General features: G+C 36.7%; 1 protein-coding gene across 1 annotated transcript in view; it reads right to left on the reverse strand.

The window, feature by feature from the left end:
• Positions 1-21,123, reverse strand: part of LOC149548151 (AmmeMemoRadiSam system protein B) — a 108,925-nt gene that overhangs the window by 30,303 nt on the left and 57,499 nt on the right. Inside the window, exons 2-3 of the mRNA XM_089792178.1 lie at positions 10,616-10,700; positions 10,377-10,445 (exon numbers count right to left, since the gene is read on the reverse strand). Of these exons, the coding sequence (XP_089648304.1) occupies positions 10,377-10,445; positions 10,616-10,700 (154 nt within the window). The remainder of the gene's footprint in view (positions 1-10,376; positions 10,446-10,615; positions 10,701-21,123) is intronic.

Genomic DNA, 21,123 nt, shown 5'->3' on the forward strand with positions numbered 1-21,123 from the left:
TAACAAAAAACGCATAATACACTAAAAATTTAACAAAAAATGCATAATACACTAACATGCAAGAAAAAATAAGCACTTACCTCTTGCAAATGAGTTGAGGAGTGTTGATATTGGCTCCTTAATGCTCCCAAAGCAATTGATGGGCTCCCCAAATGGCCTGCTGATCTCTTTGGTGCTCTTCCTTCTTGCCGGTTGGAAACCTATGGCTTTTCTTTTCTCTTCTTCTCTCTCACTTTTCCTCTCTTCTACTCATGCTTAACAAATAGAAGGCCCTTTAGGGTTATAACAAAGAGAATAGGTCAAAAACAAAGTAAAAAAAAAAGTGATTTTTTAAAAAATTTCAACTTCCCTTTTTACATGCCGCAGGCGATTCATACCCGATTTTTAAAGGCAATTTTGGCGATTTTTTCATGAATCGGCGATTCAAGCGATTCATGGCCCAAAAATCGGCGATACCAATACACGATGCAAAAAAAATCACACAGCATGAATCTGGTCGCGGAATCGCCGATTTAGGGGATTTTTGGGCGATTCTCGTTACTATGGAATAAAGAGACTTTTCAAAAGTTGTGTCCTTTAATTATAATTTTTAATTTTAAAACATACCACATAACTCTTTATTATTCAATATGATTAACCTTTTTATTAATTTCCCCTTTTTATAATGTCGCTGCTTGTTTTGTCATGGTATTGACGGGCTACTTTGTTGATTTTTCACATCTGCTATTCTGCAGCAACGACATTCAATTTATGATTCCCCGCTCCTGGAACAAGCAATTTAATTGTTTGTTCAACCCCTAACACCTGATGTCAGATAATTTTAACTTTCACATTTGCTGTCATACATTCAAAGCCATCATGGAGGAACATCTTCGTACAAGTATATTCTCAGACTCCTGTCATGAGTGTTGATATTGACATATATTTTACTGGTATAAGCAACTTATCGAGTATCCTTAATGCATATTCATGGTGAATTATATGGCAGATTTTACTCAAATTTACATTGCCAAATGGTGCCAAATGATTGATTTGTCTTAGTAATAATGTTATAGAACTCTAACATTAATTTATTGTTGACCAGTTACGATGACTTTAATCTGCGATGTCACTGCTGTTAGCATTCTTTGCCAAATACAAGTTATCGTCGCAAGGTCTTTTCTGCCATCGTGGAGCTACAAATCTCAATCTCTGAATGTGTACAGCTTGCTTTCATTTTGGCCACTCAATGTATAACATTGTCGCTGCTGTAACATATAACTTCACCATTGCTGCATAACAATTTACAAATTTGTTCTCTCATAGTTAATCATGTATCACACTCCTCAGACCCAAGACACACATCTTTTAATCATGTATCACAGTTGTTGCTTGAGACTTGAAGTAAATAGTCTAAGTTTATCCTGTCTAAGGTTAAGGATTTGATTTATTTCTTTGACCAAGTTAATGCTGTTATTCTTCTCTTCGTGGCAGGATGCTGGAAATACAATCGATAAATACAGTCGTCATATAAATGCTGCTACTTGTTCTAGCATGAAGGTACTATGAATATTGGATCACTGATGTTATATAATACTATTCTCGTGCATGCTTAGAAAGTTTCCAGAATTGCCTGTGGTATCCTTTTGCTATTATAATATATCTATCAACCCTCCTATTTCTTGTTATCACGGTCACTGTTCATTGACTTCCCTGGCTTTGCTACTTCTTTATATTATTCTTATTGTATTATATCATAATCATTTCCTCTGACAAATCGGTTGTCCCGGTTGCCTTAGATATGTGCGAATTGTATGTCTAGGTTTTATGTGTCCAGTCTCTCCTTCTATGTATTGAAGATAATATGAAGCTATTACAACTGCTGTATATTAAGTATCGTTGATGCTAACATAAAACATCCTCACTCTGTCTTGTTTTTCTTTCCTTATGTACTTCAAATGAATCAATTCCTTCACTATGTCGCTGCATACTCCAAACTAGTCAACTTATTACTTGTATGTGTAAACATTGCAGGCTATACTTTCAACTTGTATCGAACTAAGTGCATCTTTCAATTTGTACATGTATTTTTTATTCCATTTGATACTTGCATGGTAATAACTTACTTCATATTTGCCATCAATGACAAACAATATTTCCATCAACCTCCTTATCTTAGTCTTTGGACCATACTCGGGCATATTTCTATAAATCCTTTTTTCTTCTTTTAACACTCAAAATTGCATTTTCTTGAAGGGTCAACATGAAATCATTGAAAATCGACCCTTACTCTGTCCTCAATTTTTTTCGTTAATTAATCACTCCCTAACCAATTTTAATATTTCAATCTTTACTAATCAATCCTAAGCCAGCTTTACTGCTTCCTAATTGATCCTAATCATTTCCTCTCCCCTTTCTAGCTTAAAATAATAATTTTATTATATAATCAAATGATCATTTTCCACTAATTAATCAATTTTGATTAATTAACTAACCTTATTCTGTCTCGGTAATTAAATAATTTTAATCATTTAATCATCCAACTTATCTACTATGGTCAAATAAATTGTTTGGATTTATTTTCCCATTCATATAAAATCAATAAATTTTCATTTATTCATGCCTTGGCTATAAAAATTAAATAATTTTTTAATTTAATATTCTTCTTGCATTCCCCTTTCAATCAAAAAGATGAGTAAATATTCATTTACTTATGTCTTACAGGTAAAAATAATTAATCTTGATTATTTATTCCTCTTTCCACGCACACTCCGACTCTCTTATAATCTCTACCACTTTCCTCCAGATTCCTTCTAGCCACTTCCCCACTCTCCTCCAGTCATTAACCATTTCTTTCCTACATAATCTCAATCATCCATCCCCATCTAGGTTAAATTCAAAGTCCATTATCAATAGTGTTACACTGGCATTGGGGTGTGGGGGAGCGTCAAGATGAGTTTCGGGTGCAAGAAAAAAAAGGGCCTCAATTTGGGGACGGCAGGGGTGCAGTGGCAAGGTGCGCAAGGGAGGGGGGGTTGCATAGTATACATATATGACTGAAAATGCTAATTATGAAATGACACTTCAATATAACATACCAAATATAGTTGAATATAGAAAATTGAAATGCGATTCACAAACCATTAGTTCAAACTTGAAACTTAAAACTTCATAACCATTACCAATGACCATTGAACTTAGTAAAATTATAATTACTAAAACTTTTAAACATAATAATGATGATAAATGAAAAATAATATATAAACCATACATAGTACGGTGTACCATGTAAGTCAACCATTGACTATCAAATTATCAAATGACAAAGATAAAAGATTCAAATTCGTTGTTCAAATTGGATTAAAAAAAAGTTCTCATGCTTAAAAAATAATATAAATCAAAAGCAAAAAACTTTTGTTTTTTATTTTTACCGCACCCCTTGCACACCCTGGGCACACCAGCATGCACCCGAACGCACACCCCCATGTCCTACCCGGGTGCTCCGACCCATGCGGCAGTGTTTTGGCCATGGTGGGGGTACTTGGGTGCGCGGAGTACCCACACCGAGGACGTATGCACACCTAGTGCATGGGGTTTTAGACTTGGGTGCGCACACCTAGGTAACATTGATTATCAACCTATCTCCCTCCAAATCTATAAATTCAAATGCCTCCCTCCATTTTCAGTTTAACCACACTTCACAAGCTCTTTTTTTCTCAATCCAATATTATGCTTGCAGATTTCTAAGGGCAATTACTACTTTTGTTTCAAAGGAGATTCATTCTCAGGTTGAATCCAAACTCCATCATCCACCTATCTCCCTTCAAATTGATAAATTTGAACATCTCCTTCCATTTTCTTTTCAAATACAGTTGATGAGCTATTCTTTTGTCGATCCAATATTGTGCTTGCTGATTTCTAAGGACAGATACTACTTACATTTTGAAAGGAAATCCATGAGTAATGGAGAGATGTTGTAGGGGAGTGCTTGATGTTTGTTTGTCTTATGTTTATTTCACCTCTTAGCCTTCTTGTTTGCTTCTCTCCATTGATAGTCTAGATTTATTGCTTTGATTTGAGGATCTTGTGGTTAATCCTAAGAAAATTATTCTTTTTAGGATTTTAGGCTTACACTTCTTTGGCAATGTCAAACCCTTCATGGCCAATCATAAATGACCATAGATTCTACGGGTTGCTGAAAACAAATATATTTCTTTCTGGTGGAGGTAGAGAAGCCATTTCTCTAGAATTTACAAAAGAAATTTCACTTCTTTCTGGTTAAAGACATTAAATTTCCACAATGCATGTAATTGGAATCAGGTGCTTCTGGATTAGATTGTGTGTTTCTTTTTGCATCAACATTTATTTTCTTATTGCACGATCCATCAACAAGATGTTGAGTGCAAGCAGCAATAAAAAAATGGAAATGTAGCATACCTGGATGGTTAAACAAGGAGAGAGGGGGCACAAAGAACAAGTATAGAAGGATGTAAAAAAATAAAACAATAACTTCGTGTATTTGTTGTTTGAATTCAGACACTCAACTGCATTCAAACTAGAGATTGAGTATACCTGCTTTTGACTTCAACTTTCAATCTGTTGCACGAAGAAGTCGTACCAAGCATAGTAACCAATAAGGAATCAATATACAAGTTACAAAGGGGATGCAATTATCATATGCCACTAGAACCATGTAGTGCCTCTCGTGTTTGCAGTCAAAACTTTGTTATGTTTTGATTCAAGAGATACTTGATACTCTTATAGTTTGTACTTTGTGATGACCTGAGAGTCAGATGTTATACTTTGATTTCAATACCATAGATGCTTTACTACGATGTTGTTCAATTTATCATATTTGCATATTGATGTCATTTTGAGATGACAGTAGGTCTATGATGATATTTGATTATCTGGTATTTGGACATATTTCTGATTATGTTATGTGATGGACTTTATGCTATGGTTATTAACTTCATTCTTGTCTCTTTATGCTTTATGTGAATGTATTGGATGTAAATGGATTATTTTGGTATAATTGAATAAATGGTTAAATTAGTTATTTAATGCATTCATTACTTCGGTTATGATATTATATGCAATTGCACTTGATCGTGTGTTTTAGTGTGCAGGATTTATATCCCTGGCAATGGCACATGGAATTACTAATTCAGCTATTCATATTTCACCAATGTTGCCCCTGTATGGTCGACGTATCCTTATTTTAATTGTTTAAATAAACATTTCAGTGATTATTAAATCTGAACTCATATGCATTATGTGTTTAGACCAATGAGTGTGTCTGTGCATTTAGAGGTTCACATTGTCGCAAAAGTTGTTAAGGAGATTTTTGTGATTTTGGGTTTCCAAGCTTTAAATTTTATTGAATTTAATTTCTGGCAGATTTCCTTTAGGTGAACTCCTATTATGAGGGATCACTTGTTTTCGTTTGGGTTAATTTGGAGTTTAGCTAGTCTAACTGGCTATTTGCCCTAATCGATTATTCACTCAAAAAGTGAATAAGTATTAATAAAGGGATTTTTTTTCTCATTTCTCACTTTTGCAAAATACAAATTTGAGAGCTTTTTTGAGAATCCTCTTCTGGAGGATCGCGTTTCTGTTCGTTGTGAGAACTGTGAGCGTGGGATCTTCGCGAGGTCAATCTCGTTGGATCCAGCTCGGGTAAACTTTGTTGTGCCGTGATTTCCAACAGTTTCAGCGGGCAATTTATTTTATTTTGTTGTTTTCAGTTTCAGCCCCTTTCACTGTCAAGTAGGGCTTTCCTGTTTTCTTGTTTCTGCTTCATTTCAGCATTTGTTTCTGGTAGCAGTTTGTTAGGAGGCTAAGAACTAATGTTCCCCTCCGTTTTTGTTTGTTGGTTCTACCCAGTTGGTCGCGTATGAACTTTTTCCCTTTTTTTGGGATGGGAGATTGGGGTTTCGCGCCATTATGCTGGCCGTTTTTGCATACGATGTTCGAACCCAAATTTTATTGGATTTTCAAGGCTTTTGTGCCCAAAGACCTAATGGGTTTTAATTTTGATATTTTCCATTTTTTGGGGTTTTTACCTCGTTTTGCGTGCCGCCCTATTTTCTCGAGTTTTCTTGGCATGAGTTTGGTCATGGACCTGGATCATCAATTTGGATGTCAGTCAGACCATTGTTGCACTTTTATGTTGCATTAGGATGCGTGTCGCATCCGTCCTCCCAAGACTGTTATCGGTTGAATGATATTTTGTATTGTGTCCTCATCCAGTCCTTGTGTTATGATCTTCGTGATGGTGGTGTGCCAGACACAAGTATGTGCGCGTACATTTGTCGAGTGACTTGCAAGTCCTAATCTTCCGTGGTATTTCCGAAAGTTATTTTGGGTTGGTAATACGTGTGCCTATGGGTACTCATCGTTGGATGAGCATGGGTAGGGTAGGGTAGCATATAGAGGGGGTTTCTATCTCGCAGCCCAGTGCTTATGGTGCCATAGTGTTGGCAAAGGAAGTTTTAAGTAAGCGATAACTAAATAAAACACTGGGTGGTAATAAAACATAAGATAATAAAAATGCTTTAGTGTGAGCCTTCCGTTGGGAAGTTGAGTCCGCACAGTCCCAAGCTTGGGCTTGTCGATGCCAAGCAACTCTCCATGATGTCAGCCCCTACTTAGTAGCCCGTTGAGTGTCTGACCAAGACCTATAGTTTATGCATTGTTTATGTTCTTGGTTTCAGTCATCACATTCTCTGGTGTGAGTGTTAGCCATGGGCACTTGCCTTTTGTGTATTTGTGGTTGGATCTTTATCTCCATCAGTGCGGCAGAAGTGGACCTACGAGTTCCACGTGGTTGGGAGGCGTAGCTTCCTATACCACTGTTGGGGACCAATGTACAGAGACGGTCTACTATCCCAGTGTGACCATTGCTAGAAGTTTTCACTTGGTACTTTGGGTTCCAGAGTATGCTTTCTTGTGACTTATGTTGTCATTGGAATGCTTGTATATCATGTTTAGATGATGTTAGTATTGACGCATTTCCTTCTTCTGATGTTTAGCATAAGGTAGATGATGAGTTTGATTTGTAGGATTATCTTATGCTTTACTTCTCGCATCTTAGATTTCCTTATTCTTATGTTGTAGCACGTTTTAGTAGTGACATCCTCATAAGATAGCATTGACGATCTGGTCAGTAGTTTGGGATGTTATGCGCGGGGGACAGCTAGGACCCACGATAGTCTTATGATGCTATTACGGTTGGTAGGAACCGCATACTTAGTTTGTCATGTTTATTGCGATGTTATTTCAGTACATTGCGATGTTGCTTTCAATTCTTTCCCTTCACTGCTATGTTAGATGGTTAGATGTAGTTTTCGTCTTATAGCTATTGTGTTCGAGTGCCTATACCTTGACTGTGGATCCAGTACTCCCCGGTGTGGAGGTTTTAAGTTCTTGTTTTATCCCTTGATTCATCCTTAGAGTTTTTCTTGTGTTCCTAGGTGACCATGCATCAGCATTGAGCGATACTTTAAAGTATCGCACGCCCAAAAGAGTTTCATTGTGCGACCCTTGATTGTATCGCACGCCTCTTAGAGTAATATCATGCAATACTGGAACGTATCGCATGCCCATTGAAGAAAGGTTGTACAATACTGGAAGTATCCCGCGCCTTCCTGAGAAGTGTCGCCCAAACCCTAATTGTATCACACACCTTCATTAGAAAGGTCGTACGATACTAGAAAGTATCGTACTGTGTTGTTTTAAAGTATCGCCTGGGTTTTGGAAAAACCTGCTCGGGTGGACAGCGAGTACTTTTTGGTTTATCTGGAAGTTTTTCGAAGGTGTGATGGATACCCTTTACGGTGTTCTCAAATACTTTGGAGTTGCATTTCGAATTCAATATGTTTTCGGATTTGTATTTGTGTGCGTCCTTCCATGGTTTGTTGTTTCAATCAATAGTGGCATTTGGAGATCCATTGGCATTTGGATGGTTGTTTAGTCTTCCGTTGCGATATTCACAATCCTTGTAAGTTGTATGTCGTGTGCATCCTTGTCAAAAAAAAAGTTATCTTGGCTTATATTTATCCTTGTTTCCAAGGATCTCTGAGCGGGGCATTACAAACCAAATGATATGGAAGGGCCACAATCCAAGAGCATCAAAGTTTTCATGACTTCAAGGCCTATACTCCAAAGAAAAGCACAGAATAATCTAGCATCTGAAATTTTTTGAAATTCGGCAAACATGAGATGTCTCAAATACTAAAAGTGAGAAAATCTCCCTCCAGCTCTACAAATTCGAACATCTCCCTTCATTTTGTTTTTAACTACACTTTATGAGCTCTTCTTTTGTCAATCCAATATTGTGCTTGCAGATTTCTAAGGGCAAATACTACTCTCATTTTGAAAAAAAATCTGAGTATTGGAGAGATGCTATTGGGGAATGTTTGATATTTGTTTGTCTTATGCTTATTTCACCTCTTAGCATTCTTGTTTGTTTCTCCATTGATAATCTAGATTTATTGCTTTGATTTGAGGATTTTGTGGTTAATCCTAAGAAAATTATTCGTTTTAGGATTTTAGGCTTACAATTCTTATGCAGTGTCAAGCCCTTCATGGCCAATCATAAATGACCATAGATTCTAGGGATTATGGAAAACAAACATATTTCTCTGTGGTGGAAGTAGAGAAGCCATTTCTCTAGAATTTACAAAAGAAATTTCACTTCTTTCCAGTTAGAGACATTAAATTTCGACAATGCATGTAATTGGAATCAGGTGCTTCTGCATTAGATTGTGTGTTGCTTTTTGCATCAACATTTATGTTCTTACTGCATGATCCATCACCAAGCTGTAGAGTACAAGCAGCAACAAAAAAAGTGGAAATGTAGCATACCTGGATGGCTACAAAGAGGAGGCGGGGGGGGGGGGGGGGGGGGGGGGGAGAACAAAGAAAGAGTATAGAAGGATGTAAAAAATAAAATAATAAATTTGTGTATTTGTTGTTTGAAACTCAACTGCATTCAAACTAGAGATTGAGTATAGCTTCTTTTGACTTTCATTTTCAATCTGTTGCACGAAGAAGTCATACCAAGCATAGTAACCAGTAAGGAATCAATATACAAGTTACAAAGGGGATGCAATTATCATATACCACTAGAACCAAATGATATGGAAGGGCCACAATCCAAGAGCATCAAAGTTTTAATGACTTCAAGGCCTATACTCCAAAGAAAAGCACAGAATAATCTAACATCTGAAATTTTAGGATATTCAGCAACCATGATGTCTCAAATACTAAAAGTGAGAATATCTCCCTCCAGCTCTATAAATTCAAACCTCTCCCTTCATTTTGTTTTCAACTACACTTGATGAGCTCTTCTTTTGTCAATCCAATATTGTGCTTGCAGATTTCTAAGGGCAAATACTATTTTCATTTCGAAAGGAAATCCATGAGTATTGGAGAGATGCTATAGGGGAGTGCTTGATGTTTGTTTGGCTTATGTTTATTTCACCTCTTAGCAGTCTTGCTTGTTGCTCTCCATTGATACTCCAGATTTATTGCTTTGATTTGAGGATTTTATGATTAATCCTAAGATAATTATTGTTTTTAGGATTTTAGGCTTACACTTCTTATGCAGCATCATGCCCTTCGAGGCCAATCAAAAATGAGCATAGGATTTAGGGGTTGCAGCAAACCAGCCTATTTCTTTGTGGTGGAAGTAGAAGAAGCCATTTCTCTAGAATTTACAAAAGAAATTTCACTTCTTTCCAGTTAAAGATATTAAATTTCCACAATCCATATAATTGGAATCAGGTGCTTCTGGATTAGATTGTGTGTTACTTTTTGCATCAACGTTTCTGTTCTTACTACATGATCCATCATCAGTGCAAGCAGAGATCAAAAAATGGACATTTAGCATACCTAGATTGCTAAACAGAGAGGAAGAGGCACAAAGAACAAGAATAGAAGGATGAAAAAATAAAAATGTGTATATATTATTTGAACTCAGACACTCAACTACATTCAAACTAGAGATTGAGTATAGCTTCTTTTGACTTTAACTTTCAATCCACTGCACAACGAAATCATACTAAGCATAGTAAGCAGTAACGAAGCAATATACAAGTTACTAAGGGGATGGAATTATCATACACCATTAGAACTAAATGATATGGAAGGGCCACAATCCAACAGCATGAAAATTTCAATGACTTCAAGGTCTATATTCCAAAGAAATGCACAGAATAAGCTAGCACCAGATAGTTTTGGAAACTCAGCAAACATGATGTCTCAAATACTAAAAGTGAGAATACCACCCGACCAGGATACAAAACACTCATTTAATACAGGATGAAATAAAACAACTCTGGGACACATTTCCTGTCAAAACAAAATCAAATTAAGGAATCTATGTAACTCACGTGCTTTCTGGATCAATACTTGCAAATGCAAATGCTGCACAACGACCTGAATATGAGTAGCCTGCATGCCTGCAATTTTGAAGTCCACTAATTTAGGAGACGAGGAATCATTTGAACAAGAAAAAAATATAGGAGAAACTGTCAGATCAGTCAACATATGTTCAAACATGCAGAAGAAAAAGGTACAGTATCAACTTATTATGTCCGATCTCAATCCTATTCAACACCAGGCAACTTACGGAGCAATCACAGCTCGCACATCAGGAGACTTAGACTGGCCACTGGCTCTTAACCATCTATCCAGCTCCTCTCCTAATTGCCTTGCTGAGAATGACCAAGAAAATGCCATTGTTAAGTTTTAAAAGGGGTGAAACAAGGATAACCATAACATAACGAAAAATTTAAGGCTAAAATATCAAATGAATTATCAAAAGATGAGATCCCCAATAACTCACATTCCATTAAAATAAATGTTCCAAGCCTACATGACCAAACTAATTCCTAGACTCCACCGTCAAAAAATCTTGAATATGGTGCCTTATTTTACACCAATGTTCCATATGATTCCCACTTTATCCAAATTGGATTAAAACCTGGAAGTGGCTACAATCCATGGATTCTTTAATTTGTCTCCACTGTCTCTTAACAGAGGCATCAGAGCTCTTGCAAGATTCTGAGTTTAAGTTTTTTACTTGTAAAAAAAAAATTTCTTCTGTACAAAAAGAAAAGAAAAGGAAATTGATAACGGTTTGTTCAAAACCAGCCAATTGTTTTCTATATTTGAGACACCAAGTTCAAATATGTATATTTATTTTAACCAATTTAATCATGACGGTAACACCTTATTCCAAATGAAGCTATGTTCACCCGAGTTTCCAGGACGGGGACAGCAGGGGCCAGCAGGATGGGTTTCCTAAATGACAAAAAAATTTGCCGATTTTGGGGACAAGTGGGGACGGCAAATGGGGACAGCTATATAACAATAAAGAAAATTAAAATATAGAAAGACATTTAAAATATTTATATCAAAATATGGATAAAGCATGTACTTATACATGATAGAAACTTAAAATATAAGAATTAGTAGAATTGATATGCCAAATTTCTGTTGCTTCAAGAGTCAAAGTCTAATTTGTTCTAGAAGTCAAAGTCAAAGCCCCCCAGGTGTCCCCAAATCTCCAAGCCATTTTTGGGACAGGGATGGCTGAAAATATGCCGAGGACACACCCTTGTGTAACAGTGAACTAAAGTAATTAATCTTGATATCTCGTTTCGGAGTATTTATTGCATTTCAATTATCTGAAGCTTTCCTTGCACTAAATCAACTTCAAAAATCTGCACTTATCAATGTTCTTCATGCATACGCACAACAAGAGGTCTGGAATGTCACACCCCTTTTATTTGAAACTTCTATACTCATGTCTACTATTTCATGCCCTAGATGAATTTCACTATTCCAATATTGGTTTTGTAAATGTGCCCTAAGCGGAAAAAGATCTAATCTAAATAGTGGTTTTGTTTCCCTAAATGGTATTGACTATTACGATATAGTGTATAACTTTTTGTGCCCTAAGCGGTATATGTGGACTAACCATAGTTTTGCAGATTTTGCCCTAGGTGGATTCTGATTTCAGAATAGGGTATTGCAAACTTATTCTCAATTTAGTTTATTTGGTTATCCCTTTATTGTAATCAAAATTATTGATTATTTATATCGATCGAACTTAATTTTAATAAGCAATATGTTCATAGACATGGTATGTCATGTCCCCTCTCTAGTCTGACTAGCAGAGTCATCAGAGTTGGCCTATTATTGGAGTCTCGTAGGCTAGCAATGGTGGATAGAGACCCATATTGGATACTCAATGACCAAAGTTGGTTCTACAGTTAGTTTGAGAGCCAGTCGGGGCAATTCCTTAATTTTAGGGATTTTCCTAAAATTTAGAAGGTTGTGGCAGTGATCAGATTTGAGGCTCCTCGAGACCAATATATGATTTCAGTTTCAGGGTGACAAGGTATATTCCCTTGTTTCTAGGAGCATCCCTAGTTTTTAGGGATGGGACTACCAATTGGCCCAGATTGCCAAGCATCAGTCACAGGCAGGTGATATTACCTACTTTCCAGTTGAATTTGGCTTTCCAGTTGAATAAAAGGAAATATTTTTATTATTTCCTATGTTTGTGTTTAAATAAATTAAAATAAAGCTATTTATATAGCTAATTGGAGTAATAAGGGGACTTTGACTTCATCTGGTCAAGCAGACCTATGTGTTATAGCTCGTGGAAAGGTCTTAAAATATTATTACAACTTATTTTCATCATCCAGAGACCTTAGGGCACCTAGAGTTATGTTATTTGAGGAAAGGGGTGTTTTTCCTATACATAAAGATCTTTTAATTGAGAAGATGCCATGTTATTTCGTTGCAAAGAATTTATTCTTTCTTACTACAAGGAATCGACTAAATCATAACTTGCTAATATTTTCAAAGTGAGCTTACCTACTGATTCTTTCTGAAGAACGTAGGCAAGCCTTGCTCTACAACTTAGTACTTTTAATAAGTATGTCTCTTCTTGTATTCTAGAATAGAAAATGGGGAAATATCTCAAGTATTAATAAAAAGAACCTGTTTGTTTCTTTTCTTCATCATTCTATCAAAGCAATGAATCAGTTTTATTGACCTAGACAACTAAAACACTACGAGAAAAGAGAAAGATCTCTAAATGCAAACTGAATGACAAACCCCTCAAAACTTGCGAATAAGAGTTAGATAACTCAAGGGCAGCATCAACTACTATAAGTTATTCTAGACCACCTTAGGAGGGAAATACTTGTTTTTCTATGATTGAACATTCAGATGCTCTCCTTCCACCAACTTATGAATTCCTTGATAACCAACCAAACTAGTTCGAAAACAAGGATGGTGAGCTCAATAAAAGTTCAAGAAAGTCAATAGAATTTAAAGAGTGAAAGTATTCCATCCCATTATACCGAACTAGATGAGTATCAATCTTGTATAACTGAACAACATTTATGCTTACCTTTACAATTTTAATTAAATTCATGTCCATTTCCGCTTAAACTAGGCCCCACTTGCTTGGTTTAAACCCAGATGAATTTGAAACAGTAGCCTTGAATCAATCAGTCAACAAATTGGAAGTTTGAGCCAAACTACAATCCATAACTATCGTCCTTATAAAATGGTATAAGAAGAAAATATCAATCCACATACCTTAGTAAAGTGGACTAACTGTTGACACTTATAGCATTAACATCATTTCCAATCGGATCTCTAAGGGATAATCTTTTCAAATAGTGTAACCAAGTAGGGCAATCCAAATCAATAGAAGGACTGGGAACCAATGAGATTATGATATTAAACCTTCCGATGACAGTCTCAGGAGAGAGAATACCTTAACCTAGGGTCAAGCAAGAAGGTCAGACGATGACTCCAGATTTATAAGGAAATTCTTGGCCAAGGTATAATTAAAGGTAGTCACAATGGAGTCACCATGATGGAGCCCTAATTTTTTAGGGTCTCTATTTATGAAATGATGTTGGAGATGGAAATACAATCACAGATGTCAAAGTCAAAGTTATAACCAAAGAATGCATAGACGTTCTTATTGCTATGCTTTGGCTAGATAAATAGTTGAAATAGATGAAAGATTGATAAGTAGGAGATATTTTCCACAGCAAGTCAAATTGTGATATTGCTATCAAGATTTAACTTTGTAGTATTTAGGTCAAACTCATTGACCCATGTATCATGAGTAGTGATTCACACATGAATCCATTTTTTATTTTTATTTTCATTGTTTCAGCTCATATTTCCATTGCATATATAAATCTCAAAACAAAGCCCAATGAGCAGCAACGAGAGTACTAGTAGTAGTGGTGATGAGGAAGAAAATGTGGTTGGAGGTGATGTTGCTAGTAATGGGACTAGGAAAAGAGCTGATCCTAAATCTGATTTGTTTAAACACCCTTCCACCATCATGAAGGATTTTGCAAAGGGCCCTTTCAATAGGAAAAAACCTCTTCTCCAATATGCCACACCTAGGCCAAAAGATAAAAAGAATTCAAGAGGCACTAGAGTGTGGGATTGTCATTTTTTTTTAATAATTTAAGAGATAACTATACAAGGGTGAAGTCACACTTTTTAGGTTTTGCATGTCATGGAGTCAAAGCTTGTCCTAACTTGACTGATGAAAAAAGATTAAAAGGCCAAAGTTTGCACTTAGAGCCTAAAATGGAGGGGCAGAATTCGACAGTGACATCGTTATCCATTGCGTCACAATCATCTAGGCATATGTCATCCGCCATTGGTACTAGTGGCAGCCCTACTAAGTTTAGAGGGAAGAGAAAGATGAGTAGTGGTGAGAAGGGCTAAGTGAAAAGTATGTTTAATGCACAGGCAAAGGAAAAGTGTGAGGCATCCATTGGTAGATTCTTTGTTGCTAATGGTATCCCATATCATGCAACCCGTTCCACTTATTTTAAACAAATGCTAAAGATTTATTACTATGAATCCCTCATATGTACACCTGGTGAACATAAGCTACAAACCACCATCCTAGATGAAGAGTACTCAAGGGTTTCTTTGTTGTTTGAGGATATGAAATGCACTTGAGTTAGGACGGGCTGCTCTATTGTGATGGATGGGTGGACTAATGTTAGCGTTTGGCCACTCATCAATATCATTGTCACATCCCCTCCTGGATCTTATTTTTTAAATGCCATAGATTACTTAGGAAAGAAGAAAGATGCAAAATTCCAGTTCACCATTTTGAGAGATGCCATAGAAGAGGTTAGGTCGGCTAGTGTAGTACAGGTTATCACAGATTCCGCACTTGTGTGCAAATCAGTTGATTTGATAATAGAGGGTGCTTATAGGCACATCTTTCGGACCCCTTGTTGTGTTCATGCCTTCAACAATGCATTAAAGGACATAGGAAAAATTGAAAGGATGAAACAGACGGTGTTAGAAGCTAGAGAAGTGCAAATGTTTATATGCAATCACCACACTTCACTTGCTCTATTAAAGCCCCTCTCTCAGAAGGAGTTCTTCAAACCAGCCAAGACAAGCTATGTCAATTATAGTTTACTTTTAGTTTGCTTTAAGTTTATTTTTATTTTATAATTGTTACAAACTTACATGTGATGTTTTTAATCATTAATGTTTAACTTTATTTTAATTTATAATTGTCTCTATAGATATTGCACATATTTCATCTTGATGGAGAGGATGATTGAGGTGTATGAGGCCCTTCAATTGATGGTGGCGAATCTAGAGTGGGGACGATGGTCCAATTCTAAGCCCTCCGAAGGAAAAGCAATGAAGCAAAACATCCTTGATGAGAGTTGTGGTTCACAATGAGGTAAGTTGCTAATTTTTAAATTTAATGTTAGTCTTTTTGCTTGCTGATTTTCATACTAACAGTCTTAAAAAATTTAAATTGCTAATTTTGATTTTAATTTTTGTTTGCATCTTGCAGATATATTTGTTTTGTCATAGCACCCATTGTAGATGTCATTAGATATGTTGATACTAATGCTCCTAGTTTGGGAGAGATATATGAGACTATTAACAGCTTGTTGGGGAAGATGAAGAGAATTGTTGCAGCAAAGGATCCTACATTGGGGTTTTATGAGGAGCATATTAGGCGAATTGTGACGCGGAGGTGGAACATGAAGAATACCCTACTTCATATGGCAGTCTTTGCTCTAAATCCCAAATGGTGTGCACAGTTGGGTGGAAGGGGCCTCCCATGTGATGATCTTGAGGTATTGGATGGCTTCACAAGAGCCATTGATAAGATGCATTCAGCTCAAGAGGCCTCTACTCTTCATGCATAGTTCCTTGACTTCACCAACTTTTGTGGCACAAACTTGGGTAAGCCACAACCAAGGTTGGATAGAGTTGTTTTGGCACAAAGAAATCCTATTGGATGGTAGACATGGCATGGGAGATATACACCTAAGTTAAAACACTTGCCACTCACCTCCTTGCACAGGTTGCTAGTTCCTCAATTATAGAGAGGAATTGGTCCACATATTCATTTCTCCACTCTATCAAGTGGAATAGACTTACCTCTAAAAGAGCGGAGAAGCTAGTGACAGCGCATCATGCTCTTTGACTTGCGGATCGTCAGACTCCAAAGTATAGGTAGACACCAGCTTTGTGGTAGGATGTTGACCCTGAGGATGTGACCTAGATAGATGAGGATCACACAGCACCAGGATTGGTTGGGGTTCAATTAGATAAGACTACACTTCCTGTGGAGGATGATAGTGTAGACTCTGATTTTGATGCCATGGCGGCAGAGGTAGAATAGGAGCAGTAGTCTGCTTCATTTTTCTATGTTGAACTTGAACATGATGATGATACATTGATACTTTATGGCAGCCCTCTAGCCTTTGGGCATATTTAGATTTTCAATTTTTATGATATTGTTCACTGCTAAACTTATATTTAAATATTTTTGCTCATATATTAATATGCATATTGACGATTGAGTATTGAAATCGGTTATTATTTCCTAGATGGCATTCAAATGTTGTATGTTATGGTTCTATAATGTTTAAATGACATGCTTTTGTTGGAAATAATCAAGACTAGCTAGGTTACTGAGAGGGGAGGGGTGAATCAGTAACCTCAAAACTTTTTGACAAATTCAGCACCTAATAACATAATCCAAATATCATCAATAAATCTAATCTATTGCATGCATGAGAAACTGAAAGCACAAAAACACTTTGAACACAATATTTGGTGACCTAGAAACCTTCCAATAAGAAAGTAAAACTAGGGTGGGGATGATACCCACAAAACTTCAATACTGTAGTATAAAGTTGGCCTGTTAAAGCTTACAATGATCACTTCTGATGATCTGCCCTGTTAGGAGCAATTAGGACTGCTAGGTCCACCTTGTTAGAGGTTTTACAAACATACAATGAAGTATGCACTCGATAAAGAGATTTAAGAAAAGACTGTTAAGTCTACCTTGTTAAAGAATTTGAAACTGATTCACTTGTTAGGATGAAACAGTAGATCTGACTTACAACTGAATTGCTGATTTAGATCTTTGAAATGTTGATCACCTCTTTGTGATAGATAAAACTTGACTGCTCCTGAATTGACCTTGCTAAACACTTTACTACTGATTCACATTCGCATGCTGATCATCGCATTTTCTTTCACTCTTCTCAAAACATTACTGCTTGATGCTTGGGTATGATACAATACATTACATATATACCAACCCAATTCTCATAATTACAAGGTCGGCCAAAACACAAGATAACACAAATATTACTGAGTCGGCCCAAATGTTCTGAAAGCTGACTTGGTGAATTTCTGATACTCGGCATCCATTGCATTACTCGGCATCGTCATGCATTCGGTAGAAGTAGAGGCACAGTCCATACTAATCACTCAATGTAGCTTCGAACTCGGTGAACATTGGAGACTCGATAGATATAGTGTCACTCAGTGGAAACTAAATACCATGTTTACCATGCCTGTACTCGGTAAATACTACTCATCCCATCACTCGGTTAACATTGGCTTCACATCACAAGAACTAATGACTCGATAAACACTGTGAAGCTCGATAACCACTAGCTGCTCGGTAAGAACTAAACTGCTCAATCTAAACTGTTGGACTTCACACTGCCTGTATTTACTTGGTAGCCACTGGAATGCTCGGTATGAACTGTGAATCTTGGTAACCACTGAATACTAAACGAGGAGCTCAGTAACCATACATAATCTGAATAAAAGTTGTCACTAATAAAAAACATAACTTAATGCCAACAATCTCCCCCTTTGGCATTAGTGACAAAAACACTTATCAGCCAAAACTTATGTACAATGACATGTTGATTTTGATTTATTTTTATTTTTCAAAACTTGTCTTTGTATCTCTGTTGTATATACATTTGCACATATCTCCCCCATACAATGTACATATCATATCAGGCATAATATCATACTGAGTGTACAAATATCTGTCCTTATATACATGTGTCTCTCCCCCTTTTTGACAATAATGCCAAAAAATTATACACAACATACTTATATAGAGACACCAAAATGTGAGAGGAACTCAGAATGTACCTTAAGAATAAGAGCTAATGTCTTGTCCCAGTTTTTTTGCAAAATTTTGCAGGTTTGAAGTGCAACTTGGACTTCTACTGAGAGTTCAATCATATGATCTGCAATTGAAAAATTGTTGTCATGGATCAATGTTTTAGAATAGGCAATATGCGTTTGCATTGTATCCATGATAGGAAGGATCATGTTTTGGATGTCTATAAGTGTAGACCGAATCCTTGCTTCTTCTCTCAATAACTCTGTCTGCATATCTGATAGGAATCTGACTCTCATGTGATGTGCAGAGCTTGAACTAGGGTCAAGCTGCAAATTCTGAGCACTAGCCTTCAGATCCTCATTGATCTTACTCAATTTGCCCTCAATTTCCTTTCTATACTTGGTAACATCACATAGCTTGGCAAAAAGAGATGTTACAGTTGTGAAAGAATTTTCAAGATTTGCCAAAATTGAAGAAAGATCTACCTGATGTATGGCTATCTGCTAAGCAATGTGCTCAAGCACTTTATTGTCAAACTTTTTCTCTGCTTTTTCTATAAGCTTATCCTGGCCACTGGAGTCCTCATTGAATTTATTTACTGCCTCTTCTAATTGTAACAAAATATGTTGAGATGAATCAACATCCACACCTATAGCCTCTGTCAAAATGTTCTTAGCACTCTCTATAATTCGGAATTCCCTGTCTCTTTCTTCTCTAAGCTGCTTTTGCTTGGCTTTATGTTCAAGAAGTTGGCTGACTAGTCTCATTTGCTCTACAGTAGTATTATCGAAATCCAACTTTGGAATTTCAATCTCCTTGTCCAAGTCTATGTCTTCCTCAATTTCTTTTCCACTAATCAGAAGTTTAAGTGGTGTCTTTGGTTCAACTTCTAATACAAATGCTTTGGATTTTGAAACAGAAACAATGGTAGAAACAGTAGGCCTTGCAGTAAAAACTTGTATAGTGCCTACTGATGGAATGCTAACTGGAGCACTAAAAGAATCCAAAATTGATGTACTTCCCAAAATTGATGTAATTACAAGTGGAATGCTAATAGAAGTATTCACAATAGGAGCACTTACTGGAGCAAGCAAAACTGAAGAGTCCAAAACTGTAGAACTACATGTTGCACTTACTGTTGATGTCCCTGACTCGGGAAATGAAGAAAAGGAGGGTTACTGCTTGGTAGATGAAGTGGTAGACACTTTCATTAGAGATACCTGGAGCTAAGAGGGAGCAAAGAGTGATTGGACAGTTGATGTGACTGTTGTGGTCACAATCACACTTGCTGAAGCTGTCTCCATGCTTGATGATACTGTAGTTTTTGGTGGAGAGTGAGGAAGGGAGGTTATGACTTTTGCAGCTATCCTAACTAGATCATTTTCTTCTTCTTCTTCTTCTTCTTGCCTATCTTCCTCCTCAGCTTCATCCTCTTTCTCTTCTTCACCATCCTTTATCAAATCTTGATATTCTTAAGCATCAATGGTGACATAGGGAGTATTGTCTTCTTCATTATCTTCATCCTTGTCACTATCATCATCATCTTTGATTTCTACTAGATCCTAGCTTGGCTTGTGAAGATGGAACACATTCTTCCACATAGATGTAACATCCTTGACTACATGCTCTATGTCTTTTACCAAAAGCAAACAAGTATGAAATCTGATGGTCATCTTATCTTCATTTTTCTTCATTGCTTCCTTCACCTCAGCATTGGACATGCTCGATAACAATTGTCTCAAAGATTGTTCATATATGTCCTTTGTTGTTTGCATGGTTGATTCCCATCTTGGCTTTAACTTTGCTAATAGCTCATTGGAAATTTGAGGGGCAATTTGGTCAGGGGAATATTTCCATTTTCCCATCTTTGTCAGTACCAACTCCTCAATCTGCATCTTCTCCACATCAGTTTTGGTTTCATATTTCAATGCTTTGAAATTTGTAATACCTGCACCTTCTTCCAATTGCTCCAATCTTTCCTGGAAGGTGAGAGGGGGCTTATTGAACACAACTTCACTGCCTCCTTTCTTCTTGGATCTTCTAGTGAATACAGTTGTGGAGGGCTTGGGTGGCTTGGTGATAATCACCTTGCGTTTCTTCCTTACAGGCTCTTCCTCCTTTTCTGATTCTTCTTCTTCATTCTCAAATTCTTCATCTTCACCTTTTCCCTCGGTAATCATAAGAGGGGCACTAGCTGTTTTCAGTTTGGATATCCTCCTCTTACCTTTATTCACTACCTATGGAAGCTTAATCTTGAGTTCTATTCTGGCTTTGGCTTCATCATAAGTTCCAAAGATAGGGGCCTTTGGATCTACAAGATCATTTACCAAGGCTTCAATTATTTCCTTTGTCTCATCAATATTAATCTCATTAGGAAGAGGTTTCACCCATACTATTCTAGGCCTAACTACCTGAATGTATACTCTGTCACAGTCAACCATAAAACAGACATCATCCTTGTAGTCTTCAACCAATTTTTATGGAATTCGGAACCTGTTATTCATCTTTTCCTTAAATGCTTCAAAATAATTGTCCACGATACTATCAAAATTCTCACCCATCTCTGCAATAAACTCATTAATTTGATACAAAACTGGTGTGTCCTTTCTCCATATCACTGAGCCTTTGGAAGGGAAAAACTTTTGAACATAAAA

The sequence above is a fragment of the Cupressus sempervirens genome, chromosome 7 (assembly GCF_028749045.1).
Source record: "Cupressus sempervirens isolate cs-2001-9-10 chromosome 7, ASM2874904v1, whole genome shotgun sequence".
NCBI classification, from domain to species: Eukaryota; Viridiplantae; Streptophyta; class Pinopsida; order Cupressales; family Cupressaceae; genus Cupressus; species Cupressus sempervirens.